The 22,861-nt window shown below is 44.4% G+C and overlaps 1 protein-coding gene across 2 annotated transcripts; it reads right to left on the minus strand.

The window, feature by feature from the left end:
* Positions 1-215: 215 nt before the first annotated feature.
* Lyg1 (lysozyme g1) lies at positions 216-20,158 on the minus strand. Of its 2 annotated transcripts, XM_040729526.1 has the most exons (7): positions 19,971-20,158; positions 19,531-19,717; positions 7,748-7,822; positions 5,051-5,155; positions 4,171-4,364; positions 677-809; positions 216-491 (listed from the first exon to the last, which is right to left on the minus strand). In XM_040729526.1, the coding sequence occupies exons 3-7, from the start codon at positions 7,788-7,790 to the stop codon at positions 373-375; spliced, it is 594 nt and encodes a 197-aa protein (XP_040585460.1). In that variant the 5' UTR covers positions 7,791-7,822; positions 19,531-19,717; positions 19,971-20,158; the 3' UTR covers positions 216-372. The 2 variants fall into 2 exon arrangements, with proteins under 2 accessions (XP_040585460.1, XP_040585459.1); XM_040729525.1 differs by lacking the exons at positions 19,531-19,717; positions 19,971-20,158 and adding an exon at positions 13,432-14,502.
* Positions 20,159-22,861: the final 2,703 nt, after the last annotated feature.

The following is a 22,861-nucleotide window of genomic DNA, read 5'->3' on the forward strand; positions in this document are numbered from 1 at the left end:
CCAACGCCCGGCTTGGAGAAGAAGTGTTTTAACAAAATATAGTTAACTGGGCGGTAGTGGCCCATGCCTTTAATCCCAGCACCCGGGAGGCAGAGGCAGGTGGATCTCTGTGAGTTCGAGACCAGCTTGGTTTACAAGAGCTAGTTCCAGGACAGCCTCCAAAGCCACAGAGAAACTCTGTCTTGGAAAAAAAAAAAAGAGATAAAGTCTATATATAGTGGAGATAGTGACTTTTCCTTTAATATAATTCATGATATTTTGACAGCTTTCAGATCCAACTCAGATTCGAGGTTGCAGTCTCCACCCGCTAGCCAAATCAGAGGAATAGGTGAGCCTCCTGTGCGATAATGAACTTGAGTTTCATCTGAGGTGCTAGAAGCCGTGGTTCTTGAAGTATTTGGCTCGTGCAAGGACGTCATTGCAGAAGTCACAGTTCAGATCCTGGTTGCTTCGGACAAAGCTAGGACCCATACTGTAGGCACAGAGACCACCTGAAATTCATGTGACAGGTTAATCCTTACCCAGCTTGAGGACACTCAATAGAAAGCTCAGATTCCCTTTCCTGGCTGCCCTCAGTAGGCAGCAGTGGCCTGGAGAATCTGGTTTTTATTAAGAGATGTACTTGTATCTCTTAATTCCAGGCTGTGAAACTACTGACCAATAATGGAACACATACCTCTCAGGTACTGGTCGGGGGTCCAGGTTGGAAACCTAGTCTGTATTTCTTTGATTTTAGATGTCAGAATCTCAGTTTTCTGGGAAACCCAGGAATCACTCTTCCAGGATGTGGGAGGGTAAAAGTTTGGGTCCTGGAGGGAGGGAGGCAGAGGAGAAGCCTGGTGAGCATCCTCGGCTGAAGTCATCTCCCTTCTGTTCTCTTTCTGCTTCCCATCTCCCCAGTGATTAAGTGAAGAAGCTACCTACATTTATAAGAATTACTGTCCAAAACACTTAAGGCAAATGTCATCAAGGACATGGAAAAATTGGAATCCTGTGCACTGTTGATGGGAATGCAAAATGGTGTCACCACCATGGACTAAAATAAAGGGGGGGCATGGGGGAATAACCTACATCATTTAGACTAAGGAGGGGCAAGCAGTCATTTCTCTGCTGCCTCAGTGTAAAGAGAGAGGTCAAGTCAGAGGTCATATAGAGGTCTGTCCTTTCAAAAATTAAAAATAGAAGTGCCATACAATCTAGCAGTCCCAGTTCAGTGTTCAGAGTGTTTATCCAAACAAACTGAGATCTGGATCTCAGCCTATGGTGGTGGCTCACACCTTTAATCCCAGCACTCAGGAGGCAGAGGCGGGCGGATCTATGTGAGTTCGAGGCCAGCTTGGTCTATAGAGACAGAGATAAACACATTCTCCTGTTTATCTCGGCACTGCTCACAATAAATAGCCAAGAGATAAACATGACCTAAGTGTCCTTGACAGAGGAATAGAGAAAATGAGATATATACACACCATATAATATTTAGCCTCAAAAGGAAGACAATTATATTGTGAAGTACAGATAATTTAGATGAAATGTGAAGGTGTTATACTAAGTAAAATAAGTAAGCCAGTCACACAGCACACATACACACACACCCTGCATGATTCCACTTGCATGAGGGACATGAAAAGTCAGATTTATAGATGTAAAGAACTGAATAGGGTGTCCAACAGTGGCCGGTGGCGGTGGTGGCGGTGGTGGCGGTGGTGGCGGGTGGGAAGCTGTGCAGTTGCAGGTTCAGGTGTTAGACCTTCAGTTTTTGTTTTTTGTTTTTTGTTTTTTTTGGTTTTTCAAGACAGGGTTTCTCTGTGGCTTTGGAGGCTGTCCTGGTACTCACTTTGTAGACCAGGCTGGCCTCTGCCTCCCAAGTGCTGGGATTAAAGGCATGCGCCACCAACGCCCGGCTTAGACCTTCAGTTTTACAGTAAAGATTTTCTAGAAAAATCTGGTGTACAATATTGTGTCTGTAATTAACAATATTGTGTGGCCCAGAATTGTGTTTTAAATTAAACTGGTTAAGAGGCTAGATCTCATTTTACACATTCCTATCAAAAATAAGGGGGGGGGAGGAATTAACTACAGAGTTTAGGCTAAGGAGGTGTAAGCAGTCATTTCTTGTTGCCCCAGAGTAGCAGAGAGAGGTCAAGGCAGAAGATGGGTTAATGCATTTAGAATCCAGTGTGATGCCCTTCCTCCATGCAGCAACTCTAATTCCAAATGAAGCAGGAAGAGGTCCTGCCTGTGCTTTAGGCCTCCCTGCAGACGACTAATAATGTCTGAAGATGATTCTGACCCTTCTTGGATGCCGTAAGTCACCATTTTCATAGATGTATCATCAGATTGAAGAGAAATGACTAAATTTAGGGGATTTTTAATTTCATCTTAAAGGAGACAGACTGATCCTTCCCCCAAGGGGTAGATTTTACAAAAGGGAAAGACAAGCAAAATCGGGGAAGTGGATGGCACCATTCCTAAGGCGTCATTGGGTCAAGGTCTCTCTTTGCCAGTGTAACTTGACAACAGTGACTCCTCTGTGAGTCCTGTTTCCTTATTGGTGACTCACTGCCCCATCTCATCAGATTATTGAATGTATCCACAAATCAAAATGAGATAAGGTATCAGGGGATACTTTTTTTATTTTTTCTTGGTTTTTCAAGACAGGGTTTCTCTGTGTAGCCCTGGCTGTCCTAGAACTCACTCTGTAGACCACAATGGCCTCAAACTCACAGAGATCCAGCTATCTCTGCCCCTGAGTGCTGTGATTAAAGGTGCGCACCACCAATGCCGGGCCAGAAGATACTCTTTAATTGAAGCTTATTACAACTAGTCAAGAGAAGCCAACTCAAAGATAATTAAGTAGTAAATTTTCCTAAAACATTGAAAACGACACACTGCACACAGATTTTTCAATAATAGTCTGAGAGGCAACAGGAAACTCGATCCTCGTTTTCACTTTAGGCTCCAACAGTGGCTCAGCACCCCAAAACTCTGATGAGTGATATTGGGTGAATCAGTGCAAGAATAAAACTCAACCCTCAGAACTAAGAGTTATATAGAGAGAATATAAGGAGAGGGGAATTTAATATTGTTGAGAACCAACCAGACATAGGTATCCTATGAACTTTTTTTTTTCCCCCGGAGACAGGGTTTCTCTGTGTAGCTTAGTAGACCAGGCTGGCCTCTAACTCACAGAGATCTGTCTGCCTCTGCCCCCCCACCCAGTACTGGGATTAAGGGTGTGCACCATCATTGACTCTTTATAATTCAGATGGACTGGCATTTAGGGGCTGGAGTGGAGATCAGTGGTAGAACAATCACTTAGAAAGCACAAAGTTGAACTCCCTAGCACTGCCAAGAACAAAATGGAATTTTATAGGTGGGGTGACAGGCCCAATGAAGTAAAATGACCCATTCAAGGTCACACACAAAGACTACAGAGCAAAGATATAATCTGTGGCCCTTCTCATGAGCTGGTACCTCACTGGGAACCCACAGTAGGGTATCCAGGGTAGGGTGTCCTAGAAATAAAGCCATGTTCACTCTGAAGAGAAAATGTGGCTCCAAGTGCAGCGGAAATGGTACCAGAATTACTCAGTTCTCACAGACCCCATGCAGCACCATTCATTCACTCTGTTCTGTGCCACGGTACCGTCTGCAGTGAAACCACACTCACGTTCCCATAGAGTTGTGCTGTAAAGCAGAAGGGTCACATTCTCTGCCTCTGTCTCTGTCGCCTCTGTCTCTGTCTCTGTCGCCTCTATCTCTGTCTCTGTCATCTCTGTCTCTGTCTCTGTCTCTCCTGTGTGTGTTCAGATGGCATGCATGTAGGGAGATGCGTGTGTGTGTGTGTGTGTGTGTGTGTGTGTGTGTGTGTGTGTGTGTGTGTGTGTGTGTGTAAGCCTGTGGAGGCCAGAGATCAACACTGAGTATCCTCTTCAATGTCTTACTGAACGTGGAGCTCACTGATTCGTCTACCCTGCTAGTGAGCTCCAGGAAATCCACCTGCCTCCACCTTGAGAACACAGCATCGAGATTTCAGGCACACACCACCGTGGCTGGCTTTCTGAATGGGTGTTGAAGTTCTGAACTTAGGTCTTCAAGCTTTTCCAGGAATCACTTTGCCAGCTGAGCCATTTCCTCAGCATCCAGTCACCTTGACTGATGGGACATTACCTGTATCACCCCAATTCCATTGCCCACATTGTCCATGTCGACCACAAAATTGCCACCCTGAGACTCCCTTGACAAGACACCAGCGATCACTGCAGGATCCATACAGTATTTCCGGCCAACAATTCTCATCGTGGGTTGATATCTCAGAAGATATGGCCTGTCTATTTCAGCCAGCCTTTCAGAGGCACGGACTCCTAGAGCAAACACAGAAAGAAGTATGTGGCTGAGGCTGAATTAGCCTTAGCCTTAGGTCTGTGCCTGAAAATTACAAATTTAAACCCCTAGTAGCCATTTCCTGACCTCATATTAAGACCTTTTCTGTGAAACAAAGTCATCATTCCATGCCTGCATCTCCTGATGCTAGAGATCTCTGTGGTCACCAGCGGCTATGAGCTAAACCTCTCCCTTCCGAGACAATTCTGTAGGCACAAGCACCAGTGGTCCAATCCTAAGAACTCCAGAGAAGGTTTCTCAATAAACTGCATCATGCCTCTGCAACAGGTCACTGTGTGAAGGAGAAAGTCCTTAACCCTTGAATAAGTTCTGACAAGTCCCCCTCACAACTATACAACTTTCTACTCCTATGTGATGCCAAGAAATCATATAAGTTTAAACTATTAAAAAGAAAATGATGCCATTACATGAGATAGCCTCAGTTCTAGTCTCTTCCACAGTCCGGGGAGCAATCTCACCCCGAGAATTGAAGTTTACAAAACTTGAAAAATTATGTGATTTGTTTAGGAAGCAGAGCCTGGGCCCTCACAAGGGCTTTGGACTCCATGTTGAGTGCTCTTTTCTTCCACTCCCTGAACCGTGAGAAACGGTAGGAGTCAAGAGGACATGTTAGGGGGAGAGAGTAGACACAGAGATTATTAACTACCACAGTAAGGCAGGCCATGGCGTCTTCCAATCACGCAAGATGCTCCTGGGGTGTTCAGGGTACGGATGTTTCCATAGCATCCCCAATTGCTGCTTTCAGAGGAAACTGCAGATTGAGGAAAGTTTAGGCTGAGGTTCTGAGCGAGAAGGCTGTGAATGAATTACATCAATAAAAACAACTACAATAAAATCAGCGAAAGCTGGAGCACCACTCTACATTTCTACCTCCTTGGAAATTTAAGTAGTGGTATCACAACACTACTTTGATTTGAAATTCCTCACCTCCTTTCCTGCAGACACAAGGAACTGTTGGAGCAGTTCCTTCACTAAGAAGCTCAAGGGTGTCTCATAGTTCACTGGTCTGGTGAGGTATTCACGTTTGCATGTATTAAAACATGCATTTTAAAGCCAGAGTCTCCTTGGCATCTTCATCCAGACCTCAAGTAAAAGTTTAAACAGGGACAGGGGTTGACTTCAGCTTCTCCCAGAGCATTCTGGGTAGGGGGCAAAGATTACAAAGACAGTGTGTGCAGACCAGTCATAGGATCAGGTATCTATACAAGGTTCCCTCTTTCTGCATCTTTCTTTTCTGTCTTATCTCCCAAGAGATCTGTGTTAGTCTGGTCATCATGGAAAGGGAGGCATTGCTTGACTAATGTTTTTTGAAAGAAGATTCATGCAGCCAGGATTGGCCACTGTGTAGGCAAGAATTATCTTGAACTCCTATTTTCCTGTCCCAACCTCCCAAGTAGTGCGATTACAAGTGTGCAATGACCAGTCAAGTCCAGGATCCCTCCTGTCTGGGCCTCCCAGGGTCATCCAAGCCGCTATGCCATGAGGATCAAACTCAGACCCCCATACTTGCCTGGCAAGTGCTTTACCAGTGGCCTCATTTCCCTAGCCTCGAGACTGTCCTTTCAGAGTAGATTTCATTCTTTGACTAAGGTAAATGATTTCATTCACTCAATGATTGTCAGCTCTTGGGAATTCGATGTCTGACATGTCATCATATGATCCCTACATGTTTCCATAAATGCATTTTAAGATTATATGCTTTGTACATGTATGTGTGTACATGAGTTTGTGTGTACCACAGGCAAGCAGGAGCCTGAGGAGGTCAGAAGAGGGCATTGGATCCTCTGGAACTGCAATTATAGGTGTTTGTGAACTACCAGGTGTGTGCCAGGAGCTAAACCCAGGTACTCTGCAAGAGCCATAAGTGCTTTTAACTGCTGAAACATCTCTCAGTCACCAGGTTGTGTTTTTATAACAGCTTCATGGAGCTGACATCTGCAATACTAGTGTTTTGAAGTAGATGCTTCTACTTCATAGACGTGGATGAGTTAATCTGAGAAAAACGTTATTTATGAAAGGATCTGGTGATTTGTGTATATATTCATAGTAAAAAAATCAAGTATCCTGTTTAATGTCTTAGCTAGTGTATTTCTGTCTTCATGATTGCTGACATAAGCCCTTAATGTGACAGTTGATGGTGTCATTGCTCTCTCCCTCACTGACCTTTCCCTAACCACACTATGCTATCCTCACAGATCCTTATATTCTCAATGCTTTGCACTTTGTAGGAGCTTTCAATATTGGTTGAATGAATTAGCGCATATGTAGTAAATAGTAAATAAATAAACGTTTCAAATAAAAAACAAATACTTTTGCTTTTTGCCCTAGCTGAAACCGACGTTAGAACCAAAGTTGAAATTAAAGACCGTGACTATGTGCCCATCAGTTCCGTCACATCTGGATTCTCTCAGTGCTGCTTTTCTGCTTGAGTTATGTTAGTCATACGGCAACCACCCAAATCTCTCTTTGGAAATACATAGTCTCTAAACAAACTCAGTGTTGTGGTGTTGGCTGATGGACTGATCTTTAGTGCCAGGCTGACGAAGATTCATAGTTGACATGGAAGCAAATCCTCCATGCATATGAGGGATTATTCAGATTAAGTGATCTGGGAAGACCTATCCTAAATGTGGGTGGTGCCATATCATAGAATGCTGTCCTGGACTGAATGCAAAGGAGAAGATGAGCTGAACACCAGCATTCATCACCCTCCACTCCATGATGATAGATGTTATGTGACCAGTCACCTCAAGTCCCCACTGCCATGACTCACACCATGATTGACTATATTCTCAAACTGTGATCCAAATTTAGCCCTTCCTTCCTCAAGTCGCTTTTGTTGGGTATTTTGTCCCAGCAATGAGTAAAGTAACTAACATGGTTTAAGAGGTTTTATAGCGGCAACGGGCAGTTACAAAGGTAAATATCTAATGCCTGGTTTTGTTTGTTTGTTTGCTTGAGACAGAGTTTCTTGGTAGCTTTTCAGCCTGTCCTGGCACTCACTCTGTAGACCAGGCTGGCCTTGAACCCACAGAGATCTACCTGCCTCTGCCTCCTGAGTGCTGGGATTAAAGGTATGCCCTACCACCACCCGACCTAAAGCCTGATGCTAAAGCAATGTTGTTGCAAGTGTACATGAATTATTGGGAATCCTCATCCTTTTATGGGACTCTTGGGACAGGCTTATCGGTGGTTATTCCTAACTCCAGGATTTATCAGACATCTTCGGAGAAAAAAAATAATGCTTTCACTTTGGTTATTCAAATGGGAGATGTAGCTTTACCTTCCCATGCTTTTTTCCTATCCACTGCCAAGTTATTTGGGAAAAATGAAACACACTCACCCGTCAAGGCCAGAAGGCCCAGAAGCGGCCACAGTGGAGACATGTTGAGTAGGTGGTTCTAAGGCACCTGAAATACTTTTAAAATCAAAATTAGTTTAAAGGAATAAAACACCGATCATTGTCATGACAGCACACTATTTTTATCAGGAGAGGTGTGAGTGGATTGAGCTTCGCACATCCAAAGTAGAAAATGAGTGACTTTTGAGTCATAACGGAGAAGCAAAAATTGGGCAGGTGCACCATTCAGCCTTTTAATTGGTCCATGGGAATGCTGAGATACTTGGATTCTCAGCACCGAGAACCACAATGACTCGACTTGGGATGCTGAAAAGTAATTTATATTATGAAAAGCAGAATTTGATATTGATGGTTTCCATGAATTGGACACTTCTCTCTTTAGGTTGGAGAAAAAGACACACCTTCCCCAGTGCCTGGGGATGTACCCGGATTCTTTACTTTGGATGAAGGAAGGAGGGAACAGACTTGACTTACGCTCTGATCCCCATCTGGGGAATCTCAGGTGCCCTGGGGCCCCTTGAACTGTATTCCTTGTTCTCTTTTTGTGTCACTCCTGGGTGAGAGCCCAGGGAGGACGAATAAACAAGGCCCCAGAAAGTAGGTCATGGGCAGGGCCCATGGCTGGAATCATGAGGCACTCATTCAACTGGAGAACTGGTAGCGAGGACCGTCAAGCACGGGCTGCCATGATGATTCTCTTCCTCACCCCAACCAGTTCTTCCAGAAACTTCGATAACACCATGTACAAGCAGTTGTGTGTGGTTCTCTCCAACTACCACACTACACAAATGTCACAAACCCCACCCACTACAGGTGTTTGCTTCCTGTCCTCTCCCCTGGTCAGCAGAGCCTGGGGAAACTGGGGAAACTCTCTCTCTCTCTCTCTCTCTCTCTCTCTCTCTCTCTATCTCTCTATCTCGTTTAGTCATTTATTTGGTGGGGGTGGGAACAGAATCCAGGTCCTCCTACATGCTAGGTAAATCCTCTGCAGCTAATCTACACCTCAATGCCTCTTTTAGGTTTATTCCAAGATGGGTTCTTCGAAACACCAAGGATGAGATGTTCCCATATGGAGAGGCATTCAGGAAAGGGCATGTGGTGCTACAGCAAACCATGCTCTCTGCTTACCTTTCCTGCAGCACTGAAATGGTCTGTCTGACTTCCCTTGACTCGGCAAAAAGTGTTATGTTCAATGGTCAGAAATGTTTAGGAACTTGGAATGTTAGCTGCACCTGCAGGAGCACTCAGATTCCTTCCCCCAGCAGAAACCATGCACTCAGTGTTTCTGGCCTCTGAGGAATGGATGTGAGAGAGGACAGTGAATCTCCAAAAAGAATTGGAGAAAGAGCTTAGGTGCAGAAGGAATGTTCATAGTCTCACGAAAACATGCCCTTTCTCCCAGTTTGCTTCTGTTGCTGTGATAAATGCTTTGACTAAAACCAATTTGGAGGGGGGAAAAAGGGGTGTGTGTGTTTTGTCCTACAGCTTAAAGTTTGTCATTAAGGGAAATCGGGGATAGAAGAACTCAGACAGGGCAGAACTCCAGAATGGCACGAACTTGAAGCAGAAACCTTGGGGACACACTGCTTACTGGCTTGCTCTGCTCTCAAGTTCACATTCAGCTGCCTTTCTTACACAGCCCAGAACCACCTGCCTAGGGACGGTAGTGCGCACAGTGAGCTGGGCCTCCCACGTTGGTTATTAATCAGGAACGTGCGTCTGCCTCAGACATGCCCACAGGCCAGTCTGATGGATTGAGTTTCCCACATCATCCATTGAGGCTTCCTCTTCCTAGGTGCATTAAGTCGCTAACCAAGATTAGCATCAGCTTTATAGAGATATCTCATCTGCTTTTTGGAAAGGTCCTTTAGAAAAACAGCCCTGCTCACACTCAAATGCTGACTCTGGAGCATTTTAAGTGTTTTTACTGATTTTCCAGGAAAGGAGGATACTTCCTATTGGAAATCCAAGAGGAAAGATGTAGCTTCCATTGCAATATGAGAGTCACCCTGTTTTCCAAGCATGGAACAAAATATCTAAAGATGTGTTGAGCATGCTCCAGGCTGAGTCTATGTAAACACAGGCATCGGTTACTTAACAACACAAAGCCAATTTCTGGTGCCTGCTGCAGTCACATATGCAATTACTTTCGGGTGTATTAGGTTCAGAGCAAAAAGCGACAATGGACTTCGTGTATGGAGAGACAAGGTAGTCCGTTCATAAACAGTTTGCAGAGTGACGCAAACTTCATGGCCCAGTTTGCCCAGGTGTCAAAATGTACTCTGTATTTAAAAGCTGAGGTGTCTCAGGGTGTGCTCAAGGAGTGTCCATTGGCTACATGTGACTCATTTGCTAGAACCCCGACCACTCCCCACACTCAGAGTCTTTTGGAAAATATCAGCCAAGGTAAGTATGATGTCCTGATATCAGTCACAATTTCTACTATGACACTGTTTTCCCAGTCTGAAGAGCTAAAACGTAAAGGCAGCAAGGGGGTGTCAAGCTGCTGCAACAGGCCACCTTTGGAAAAACAACTCGAGCATTCCTCAGAGGCTAGCTGACGTAAGACATCTTCTACCTGTCTTTTTCCGCACTGGGCATTCTGTAATCCCCAAAGCATTGTATTGACCTTTGATGGATAAAGACTATTTCTTTCTCAGCCCTTAATTGGGGAAGTTCCAATCCTTTTCTATGAATGTCATAGATCTTCACCCTAACCTTGAAAGAAAGAAAGTCGTGTCCCTGGGGCCCTCCAGCCAGCCTGGCAATGTGCTGCCTCAACACCCTGGTGTCTGAGAGATGAGTGTGGCCCTGCCTCATGCCCCTCCTGGTGCTCTGTTCTCCTCCTCGCTTCTAACTCATGCTAAAGACCCACTGCCTTGCAGACTGCTTTGCCCGACGGTCCTTAAATTAAAATGACAGTCATAAACATAAAACGCTTCTGCCACCAGGGTTGCATTCCTAGAGAAATAAAATCTGCTTTTTAGATCACAGTATAAAGGCAGCAGATTTTTGCTTGCTTGTGTTTTGACGTTGGGTTTCATAGCCTGGTCTAAAACTTGCCGTATAGCCCAGGTTGGCTTCACATCTACAGTGTTCCCACCTCTGCCTACCGAGTGCAGAGATTACAGCTGTGAGCTACCACGTCCAGCTTGATTGTGTGAGATAGGGGCCTTGCCTTGTAACCCGGGCTGGCCCAGAACTGGACATCTTCTGGCTTCACCTTCCCTAGCGCTGGGATTGAAAATGCGTGCCCATGGATGTTTAAAACTGTTTCTGTTCACAGATTGTGTTTTTCCATCATCCGTGATCACGTGTACTTGCTGAGCTTGGATTATGAGCACCAGCCAGGGAAACTTAGAAGGTTTGAAAAAGTTTTCTCCCTCTTTGTCGGCAGATCTGTAAACACATCCTTTACGGTGGGGACTGTCTAAAAGGGGCTTCTTCTGTCTGTGAACCTCTGTTCTTGCTCTTTCTGATTTTGCCAGAGTTGAGAAAGAAGATGGGAAGACCATCATCCTTGTGTGAGGATCTAATCAAATAGATCCAGGCTTCTTTCATCGTAGACTCTTAAACTATGCCTGTCTTTTATCTGTGCTAGCCAAGACTTAAACAATTAGACCAGCCATTCTCAGCTGTGGATCACGACCCCTTTGGAGGGGGAGGTTGTTGAACAACCCTTTCACAGGGATCACCTAAGACTAGCAGAAAACACAGATATTTACATTATGATTCTAACAGTGGCAAAATTACAGTTATGAAGTAGCAAAAAAAAATTTATGCTTGGGGTCACCACAGCACGAAGAACTATATTAAAGGGTCACAGCATGAGGAAGGTGATAACCACTGTGTTAGCTACACTGGCCTTAGCTATTTCACAGTCTCAGAAAAAGCAGGACTTTGCCTCCCATACACTTGCGATGTCTGGGTCAATGTTTCTTTAGCAAGATTGAGCATGAAAGGAGAGAGGCTTGCCACCTGGCAAGGTTCTAACACGTTTGTCCTTTGGTTTTAAAAGAACAAAAAAGACATTCCATTTGATCTATTGTCAGCAGAGGAAGGACAGACACACGGCTCCTTAGTCTCACCCTTAGCAGCCTGAGCAGGTCCTTTAATCTTTTAGAGACCTCAACTCAGGCAAACCAGGCTTCATGGCTTTGGCAGAGAAGAACTGTAGGACTGGACATATGACGTAGAGTTGTTGATTTTAATGAATATTTTTCCTCTTTTTTAAAATTTAAATTAGAAACAAGCTTGCTTCACATGTTAATCCCAGCTCCCTCTCCCTCCCCTCCTCCACGCCCCCCCAATTTGCCCACCCAATCCCCACCCCGCTCCCCAGGGAGGATGAGGCCCTTCATGGGGGATCTCCAAAGTCTGTCATATCATCATATCAGGCTGAGAGAGCATCCCTCCATGTGGAATGGGCTCCTAAAGTCCATTTGGATGCTAGGGATAAATACTGATCTAGTACCTGAGTCCCCAGAGATTGCCGAGGCCTTATTACTGACACCCATGTTCAGGGAGTCTGGATCTGTCCCATGCTGGCCTCTCAGCCATCAGTCTGGGGTTCATGAGCTCCCCCTTGTTTAGGTCAGCTGTTTCTGTGGATTTCACCTGCCCGGTCATTTTAATAGAGGCTCTAAGCATAAGGGTTAGGAGAGAGAGAGGCACTCGGGAAGTAAGTAAGACATGCCTAAGTATGGATATTGGCTTCCCACAAGAGAATAGCAAAAATTAAGACATGGCCAGATGGGCTGGGCATTGGTGGTGCACGTCTTTAATCCCAGTACTTGGGAGGCAGAGGCAAATGGATCTCTGTGAGTTCAAGGCCAGCCTGGTGGTATACAGAGTGAGTTCCAGAACAGTCAAGGCTATACAGAGAAACCCCATTTTAAAAAACCAAGTAATAAAAAAATTAAAAAATTAAGACATATCCAGGTATGAATGTGGGCTCCTCAAGGGAGAGCTGTTAGTTAGTGTTTTACGGTTAGCCAAATATGCCGTTTGGTGGCTCTCAACTTATTTCTCAGAAGGTGGTTAGTAATACCCCTTTCTCTCTCTTCTGCTACATGAGATTACAAGGCAGCTCTGGAGATGCCTTGAATGGAATTGTAATTTGATGAGGTGAAGCCAGGGGCCACTAAGAGTACCCAAGGCATCAGGACATCTTTCCCTGTAAACGGGTTGCTGGTGAGATTTCTAGAAAATCATGGTTTTAGAGCTGGTAAGGAAGCAAAGTTGATTTGGTGCTAGAGTTCTTACTTCTCTGCTGGCCCCGGAGTGAGGGGCTCCTTCCCTATCAATGACCCATAATTTCCCATCTTTCTATATGGCCCCACGGTCACTGTTAGTGTTCAATGAACATACATTTCTGTCCTCCTATTCCTGGCCTTATGCATGCGCACATATTCAGAAGAAGCCCTGCACATGCATCAAAAGAAATATAAATTTGTATAACAATTGCTGCAATGAGTAGGGAAGAATTATTCTATCGTCTCACATTTCTAAAACTTGGGTTTTTCTTGCAAGGTACTTAATATTTCATATGATTCAATCTTATTTAGTCAGAAGCAGAGACACAAACATTATCAATTGATTACCATATCCTGGAGTTTTCATTCTAAATAAGGTTGGAACAAGTCCAGTGTCTGTTTCACACTCACCTGTCTTCAGTCAGCTCTTCTTCTTGGAATCAGTGAGGACACGGCACTTTATATAGGGTCTCATCTTGCTTCCTCTTTTTAAAAGTGTTGACCTCACCTTATTATGAGATTTACAGCTAAATCTCATAAATTACAGTAATAATAATAATAATTACAAATACTTTGAACTCATATAGGGATTTATTCAAGAATGTCCTGGCATTCTACACACATCAACCAATTAGTTCTTTACCACACCTTAGAGGATACATCCTAATTGCAGGTTCAAGATGGCACATTCAGGCCCAACATCTGTTTTTATTCACACCCATTTATTGGTGTGGTGTCAGGCAAAGAAGCAAGAAAGGAAGGGGTGGAGAAAGAGATAGAGGAGGGGAGTGGAGGAAGAAGACAGAGGAGAATGAGAGAAAGCTGAAAGAAGGAAGAAAGAAAGGAAGGGAGGGAGGAAGAAAAGAGGAAGGGGACTTGACGTTCATAAACTCCTAGTCTGTACTGGGGATGAGTAGAGCTCCTTGCTGAGGAGTTTACAATTCAGCACCCCCAGCTCAGATTTTGAGGATTCATGTCCAGGGCTGAGACGGTCGAGGTCTAAGCTCAAATACCAGGAAAAGAGTCGGGACATAGGAGGCTGAGATATTGAAGAGAACATGAGGAACCATAGGTGGATAAGACATACTTTATTCAGCAGCACACAGGCTGTGAAGCAGACAGACACTAACAAACACCCAGGCACATATCAACATGTAGGCTAGCACATGGGCACACATCAACATGTAGGCTAGCACATGGGCACACATCAACATGTAGGCTAGCACATGGGCACACATTAACATGTAGTCTAACACACAGGCACAAATCAACATGTAGTCTAGCACACAGGCACATATCAACATGTAGTCTAGCATATAGGCACATATCAACATGTAGTCCAACAGACAGGCCTGCAGATAGACAAAGAAGACTATGAAGGCAAAGGCCTCCCATCTCAAGGTCATCTTTTTTTCTTCTTTTTTGTTTTGCTGTTTCCAGATAGAGTTTCTCTGTGTAACAATCCTAGGTGTCCTGGAAATCACTCTGTAGACCAGGCAAGCCTCGAACTTCAAAGATTCACCTGTCTCTGCTTACCAAGCACCGGGATTAAAGGCATGTGCCACCACACCTGGCTGAGGTCATTTTTACACAGATTCACACAAAAATGGCATTATCCCACAAACAGTTATATTGCAGATTATGTTACTGTTTACTTTGGTGTCAGCCTTTTATTTCAGACCCATAGTTCCCCATGTCCAGTGTTAGCCATCTTGGCCCTTGCCAGATATCTATATCAATGCCATGTTGCCTAAACATAAATTGGCCATTAGGGCCCTGTTCACTATATTCTGTTCACTTTAGACAGCAATTACGTTATTAGAGGAGGCCCATGGGGATATTGTCTAGGTCCATAATCCACAGTGACAATATAGAGAACTTTTAAAAAATGTTTTGTAGGATCTCGGAACCTATAGTTCCCTAGGTTTTCATTCTGTTGCTGTGATAAAACAATCTGACCAAAGGCCACTTGGGAAGGAAAGAGGTTGAAGTCGGAGCAGTAACTAAAACAGAAGCTACAGAGGAGCAAGGATTACTGGCTGGGTCTCTGGCTTGTCCCCTGACCTGTGCTAAGCAACCTTTCTTAGATAGCCCACCTGCCTGGGGATGACACAGCATCTAGATCCTGTGCCCTCCCACAGTAATCATCAATCAAGATAGCCTCTCATAGATATAGCCACAAGTCTGGATAATCCCTCAATTGAGATTCTCTCAGATTACTGTAGGCTATGTCAGGCTAAAAGACAAAGCTATTGAGGACAGATGACAAGACTGGGGCACTAAGGGGAAGGTTATGTTTCTGAACTCTGAGAATGTAGTACAAGAATCCATGGTTTTTCCTTGCTATTGCCAAACTTGGAGCTAAAAGGTGAGGGCAGAGTTCGTGTACCTCCCTGAAAACCATCCCTCTCTGCCTTCCCAAATAGGGCCTAGGGCTTTTCTCTATTTTGCTCAGAAGCAGCAACTAGGACACACAAGCAATTAAATTTTTTTATTACAGTGTGGGGAAATTCAGGAACTCCCTGGCCTCATCTACAAAGACACCACATCATCTGCACCAAGGGCATGCTGGCATCCTGGAAATGTGGCTCTGGTCAGCAGCCAGCATGTTGCCTGGCAACAGCTCCATAGAAATTATGCCCATCTTTTATCCCCAGGTTTGATCAGTTCTTGGCCAGTTCTTTCCTGTATAATCGTCCTCTCAAAGATCTAGTTTACACTAAAAACTCCTGTCCCCAGACAAAGGGAGGTATCTACTATGGGTATAGAAAAGAAAATGTACCTGGGCTTAGTGACCTACACTGTAGTCCCAGCTACTGGAAACGAGACACTGGGGGAGTATGGCTTAAGCCCAGAAGTTCAAAGGCAGCCTGGGAGCATAGTGAGGCCCTGTCTCAAAAGTGAACGAAAGATAGTAGAGTGGAGGAGCAGTGAGAGGAGGAGAGGAGAGGAAAGGTGAGAAGAGAGAAGGCAAGGTAAGGTAGAAAAAGGAATGTCTCGATGTGGTGGCTCATTGGAGAAGGGAAGGGAAGGGAAGGGAAGAAAAAGAAATGTCTCTTTGTGGTGGCACATATCTATAATCCCAACACTTAGGAGGCAGAAGCAAGAGGATTACATGTTTTGGCTAACTTGGGCTACACACCAAGAAACTACCTTAAATTGGCTTGAAAGAAGCATGCTTCACCTGGACTTAGGTGAGAAAACTAGAAACAGCTCAAGATATTCTCTGCCTCAGCCCAGGGCCAGACTGGGGTGGGGGCAGGCTTCTCACCCCACGTTCCCCACATTTGTCTTACTTCACAAACCCAGGATCTTCTACTCAGTTTGAGTTTGTGTCTCCAAGGAATGGGGTCTTCTTGCTCTCAAGTTAGGCTAGGTTCTGCACTTGCCCACAGCCTCCCTCAATAAACACAAAGTTTTATAGAAAATTCCTTGGAGGAGCTCCCAATACAGAATTGTTCTACTTATCACAAGAACAAACAGAAAACAAACAAAAACAAAACAGAAAAGCTTCCTATAGGAGCTTTGCTTTTCTGTCTCTCCAAAGCAGCAGAAAGTATCTGCTCCTGTTCACTCATGATTTCTCCTCTGTAGAGTCCTGGCAGCCTCCAGTCTCCTCACTCACCAACACTTGGCGTCGCTCTGACTCCAGTGATGGAATACACATCACACAATTCTGCTGTGTGCAGATTGAAAGCCCCTATTGTCTATGCTATCTTCAACAAATAAGCAAATACATTCATCCCTCTTTTGGGGGGGCTGGTGTACAGGGTTTCTCTATATAGCCTGGTAGACCAGGCTGACCTCAAACTCACAAAGATCCTCCTGCCTCTGCCTCAGGAGTGCTGGGATCAAAAGCATGTGTTGCCACACCCAGCAATAACCCCTTTGTGACTATTTACTCCTCGAAGGCAATGGGTGAGGAAAATGGATTCCCGTGAATGCAAGGACTGAATTTGGGACTTGGGTGTGGCTGCCATCTGAAGCTCTTCTCCTATGAATGCCCAGAGTCATTTGGTTCTCATGTTCTGGAAAATCCCTTTTAGCCAGGTCACCTCTTGGACTCTTCTGTCTTCAGTCTTCTGCCACACGCTGACCCTCCATTTCACTTGAGTTCTGAGAATTGTCACCCAAGTCTAAGAAAAATTCCTTCTTAAGAACTCTGTTTCTGGCCAGACGGTGGTGGCGCACATCTTTAATCCCAGCACTCAGGAGGCAGAGGCAGGCGGATCTCTGTGAGTTTGAGGCCAGCCTGGTCTACAAGACTAGTTCCAGGATGGCCTCCAAAGCCACAGAGAAACCCTGTTTCGAACAGCCCCTCCCCCCAAAAAACAAAAAACCCTCTGCTTCCTAGCCAGGTGGTGGTGGTCCATGCTTTAATCCCAGTACTCAAGAGGCAGAGACAGGAAGATTCTGTGAGTTTGAGGTCAGTCTGGTTGCCTATTCTGGAATTTTTTTGGACAGAAAAGATTTGTGAAAGATTAAGGAAAGAACTTTAGATACTGAATCTTTACCACATGTTTTTTTCTTCAGGATTGCCCTCTATTTTTTTGTTTTTGTTTTTTTGTTTGTTTGTTTGTTTTAAGACACAATTTCTCTGCATAACAGCCCTGACTGTCCTGGAACTCGCTCTGTAGACCAGGCTGGCCGAACTCACAGAGATCCACCTGCCTCTGCCTGCTGGGATTAAAGGCATGTGCCACCAACACCCGGCTAAGGGTTGCCCTTTACTTTTAAGCCTCCTACAATATAGATGAGTGTTACGAAAGTAGCCACAGGGCAACATGACCTTACCTACTTGATCTTGGTTTCACTCATCAAGGGTAAGATAATGATCTGAGACCTGGAGACAGCACACTGACAAATTCTGGAACTGACATGTGGATCTTATATCTGCAGGTGGCTAAGAACAGAGATTAGCAACCCCCACCTGTTTTGTAAATAAAATTTCATGGGACCTCTCCCAGGGCTGTTTACATTGCCTGTGTCTGCTGTCTGCTTTTATGCTACAACAGTGAAGCTAAGACCAGTTACAATAGATCAACTATGTGGCTCTCCAGCCCATCTGAAGCTTTAAGAAGAAGCTTACAGCCCAAGATCTAGCATCTGCAGTTGACCTGAGGAACAGTAATAATAAAGAAGAGGCTAGAGAGAAAGATAAAGTGGTTGCTCATGGTGAATGAATGAGAGGACAATTTGACAGCATCCAAAATCAAAAAACTGCATGGTCTTGAAGTCCAACCATATCTCCAACCTCATGCTCTGTTGAGACAAATCAATTGTCTTCTACTAAATTTATATTAGGACAATGTTATTTACAACTAAAGAACATATTTATTTACTCTTATTTATTATCCGTGTATTACTAACACATTATTGACCTATACTTCATTTATTCATTCATGAATTTCATGGGTGGCTTGCTTTGTATCAGGAGAGATGCCAGAGATGGGAGATAGAGCGGGGAACAAGACAGTCATAGTCCATGGCTGTGTAAAGCTGACATGCCAATATAATGAGTTAGGCTTGCTGTTTTGTGGGAGACACCTAAGTAAAGACATTACTATGGCAGTCACAGCTTAGAAATGAAGTTGGATGCTATAAATCTAGGAGTCATTGCTATGTAAAGGGATTTAAAGACAAGGAAACAGAAGGCATTGCCTAGGGATGTCAAGTAAGAAGCAGAGTGTGTTATAACCCGTCCCGGGAGAACTCCAGCATTTCAGGATTTGCTAAAGGATTTAGTGAAGGATATTGGTAAGAGAGAACACAAAGAAGAAAGAAACCCCATGGAGTATTAAATCAAGAAAGTCAACCTAAGAAGCTGAAGGAGTAAAATGTGTATTTGTTAAGTGCTGATGAGCAGGGAAGACATTGAAAAGAGACCATTGTGCTGGGTGTTGGTGGCACACACCTTTAATTCCAGCACTTGGGAGGCAGAGGCAGGCAGATCTCTGTGAGTTCAAGGCCAGCCTGGTCTACCAAGGGAGTTCCAGGACAGGCCCCAAAACAATACAGGGAAACCATGTCTCAAAAAACAAACAGAAAAAAAAAAGAAAAGAAAAAGTACAGAGACCATTGTATTCAGCTAGGTGGAGGTTGCTCTTAAACAGGCAAGAACAATTCTGAAACAGGAACATCTGGATTTATTTTGTTACAATAAACTAAGAGTTGGTTTAATCGGCTTCAACACAAAGGAAGATTTCTGGGGCTGGGGATTTGTCCTCTGACTCCTCTGTGCATGCTATGACGTGGTTTTATACTACCACACACATACACACCTGTACTAACACATACATACACACACCAAGTAAAAAATTTAAAAGAATAGATGTCTTGCCGGGCGTTGGTGGTGCACGCCTTTAATCCCAGCACTCGGGAGGCAGAGGCAGGCGGATCTCTGTGAGTTCGAGGCCAGCCTGGTCTACAAGAGCTAGTACCAGGACAGCCTCCAAAGCCACAGAGAAACCCTGTCTCGGGGAAAAAAAAAAAAAAGAATAGATGTCTTACCTCAGCCAACAGGAAGTCAGAGGTAGGATGAGTTTCAGGGATAATTTGTCTCAGTGATTCATCCATGTCACCAGGGACCTGGAATCTTGTCTCTCTACTCAGCTTTCCTGAATGTCAGCTTCATGCCAAGGTTCTTCCTTGCCAGCCTAACCACCCAGGATGGCTATCAATGACTTCCAGTCCTCATCTTGATCCAAGAGAGAAAGAAATGATCCTTTTAGAAATCCTCAGATATAATGAGTATGTATATTTCCCACAAAGAGCCAGCAAACCCTCTCTCATGGCAGATTGGCTCCAATTGAATCAGATGTCCCTTCCTTATTGGTTACAAACAACCAATATAACTAACTAGGGAATGTGATATTGTGATTAGACGAGACCCGGGTTTGTTGCCTAGACAAGAAAAGAGTCTCAGATGAAATCAGATAACCCCAAATTACCTGAACTGTACTCCAGGTGTTTTTGGACAAGCCGAAGAACAAACAGGAGCAGATGGGAGCGGGAGAAATCCTCAGTGGGTGTGAAGCCCTGGAGACTACCTTTGTGGAGGCGAGGCTGTACTGAGAGGCAGACAGATGGATGTCAACAGAGATGGAGAGGCAAGAATTTTATCGTTTATTTTCACTAATCATCTCTGAACACTAAAAGAAGGAATCCACCCAGCAGCCAACATTAAAATGCACCAAGGACACAAGAAAAAGAGTAAATTGTCTGTGAACACGAGAAGGTGTGGACTTCTGAGATTGTGTAGGGAGTTAATTTTTACTGGGAAAGAGGGCAGAGCACTGAATTTGAAATCGGAGTGGTTGGGTGGCCGTGGTCAATTTCATGTATTTGAACTGGGCCTTTGAAACACAAAGATGTTCTTATCTCAGGGGACTCCAGGAGAAATAAATGAAATAATGTAAACAATTCAATGATATTTTTTTTCTATAGCTTCCTTCCCAACTTCTCTTTTCTTCTCCCAACTCAGATCAACTCCACTAACTTCTTTTAAGCCAGTGGCAAGCATCTTGCAAACATCTGGCTAAATGTTCGGTGGGCTGTTGGGGTTGGTGAGACACTGAAGGAAAGGAGGGGAGATAGAGCAGGGACGATAGAAACTCACATTTGCAAAGCATTTGTCATTGAATAAGCTCCAGATTCCTTACCCCCTGCCAAAAAAATCATCCACAAAGTCCTTGTGGAGTTCTCAGAGGTGGCAATTAAAGTCATCCTCCTGACAGGGGCACTGACTGTCTAGAAAAGCACGCTGTGGGTGGCGTCCTTCCCAGATAAAGGAAGGACCAAGGTGTCATTATCCCACAGTCATTTCTAGCTTTACAAGCTGCTGAGCAGTTCTGACCACAGATGCCAGGAAGAAAATTGAAGGCTAGGAACCAGGAGGAGAAATGGAGGCTCCACCATCAGTGCTGCCTCTGTACACCACTAACCCGCTTTGCTTTTCTGTGGAAACCACTGAACTTCTTGTGTACTTTGCTTCCTACACAGCAGACAAGACTGAACTGAAGAGCTGTCAGGGAAGGGTACTTTGAGTGAAATAGGGTCTTTGAGCATCGTGGTTTTAGGGTGTATTGCTGTTAATAATACTTTCTCAAGATTCATCTTTATTTTTAATTATTCGTGCACATGTGTGTTTGTGTGCCTGAGAGCAAGCAGAGGCCAGGATGCAACAGATCCCCTGGTGTTACAGGCTACAGGTGGGCGTGAGCAGCCTGGTGTGGGTTCTGGGAACCGAACTTGGGTCCTTGCAGGAGCCATCTCTCTAGGCCTCACTGCGCTTCCTGGAGATGTGCAGTTGACTGCTTCCTAGCTTCAGTGGCGCCAGTCCTGTGTGGCCTTTTGTGTTATGCACATCGAAGTCCAGGAATGTTCCTGGTGGCATTTTTACTAGAGGCTGCTGCTTGGGGCAGATGCTGTGGTGTGCTCTAGTAACATCTCCTGGGGGAAAGTGCATCCTTTCTCCTTGCTCGCTCCTGAGGCCGTTACTAGACACAGGTTTGGGGTCCAGTTCTCTAGTTTACAACTTGCATCAGGTGCTGTTGGGCGTAGCCTGTACTTGTTCATGGCAGGCCATGAGTGCTTTTAACAGACAGGCTGAGGGCTTTCCTGTTCACATGCCTTGGAAAGACCTGTCAGTGCTTTCTGAGAACAAGGGAAGGAATCAATCTGACCTACTATGCATATTTATCCTTTGAATCTATTGGAAGGGACTCGATGGCCATATGACCTTATAACTATTCATTGAAACACTGGGAATGTTACTATCTACAGTTTCCCCATACATTAAATACAGAAGTTTTAGATTTAATTTATGTGTGTGCATATGTAGTGCATATGTATAGTGTGTGTGTAGTGTGTGTGTCTGTGTGTGTAGTGTGTATGTGTGTACATGCATGTAAAGAGAAGCCTTCCCGCCAGCCTGGTTCCAGAGCCATATCAGTCCCAAATAAACACACAGGAGGCCATTAATTATGAAGCTGTTGGCCTTGCTTGTTTCTTACTGGCTAGTTCTGACTTAAGTATTTATCCTATAATTGTTAATCTAAGTATTTCTCTTACCGGAGAACTTTCCTGGCTTCTTATCCCTATGGCAGTTACATCTTGACTCCCTGTGTTTCTCCTACCCAGAGTCCTCCTGGACTCCTAGTCCCACCTATCTTACTTCCCTATTGGCTAACAGTGCTTTATTGACATATACACAGGACTTCCCCATCACATGCACATGGATGCCACAATGCACACACATAGGAAAACTGGTAGGAGTCAGCTCCCTCCTCCCACCATGCTGGTTCCAGGGATTGAATTCCAGTCATCAAGCTTGGCAGCAGGAACCTTTCTCTGCTGAGGCATCCCACCAGCAGATGGAGTTTTTTTTTCTCATTGTTCTTACACAAAAGTCTAAATATGACCAGGAATTCTCATTGTAAAATATCACATTTCTCCATTTTCATTAAAGTCAATAAAGGAAGTTGTAACCAAAATCTTAAAGACAGTCTGATTACTTAAAATTGTCACACTGAAACAAGAGTGTGTCTTAGTTTTTCACAAGTTATTGGAAATGTAGTCAGAATTTTGCTTCTTTTCTTGTGAGTAGTTTCGGGGAAAGCAACAGGCCAGCCTCTGTGAGCAGGAAAGTCCCTTGATGAGCAGTGTTGCTCTCTTAATTAAATCTTTTGTTTTGTCTTTACTCCTTTGCTGAGGAAAAATTCTCTATATTTCTACTTTTTCTTTCTGATTGAGGCAGGGTCTCACTGTGGAGTTCAGGCTCGTCTTGAACTCACTCTTTGTACTTCAACTTCTCAAGTGCAGTGATTACAAGTCTGAGTTA

This window comes from Mesocricetus auratus, unplaced genomic scaffold (genome assembly GCF_017639785.1).
Source record: "Mesocricetus auratus isolate SY011 unplaced genomic scaffold, BCM_Maur_2.0 Super-Scaffold_100021, whole genome shotgun sequence".
Taxonomy (NCBI): Eukaryota; Metazoa; Chordata; class Mammalia; order Rodentia; family Cricetidae; genus Mesocricetus; species Mesocricetus auratus.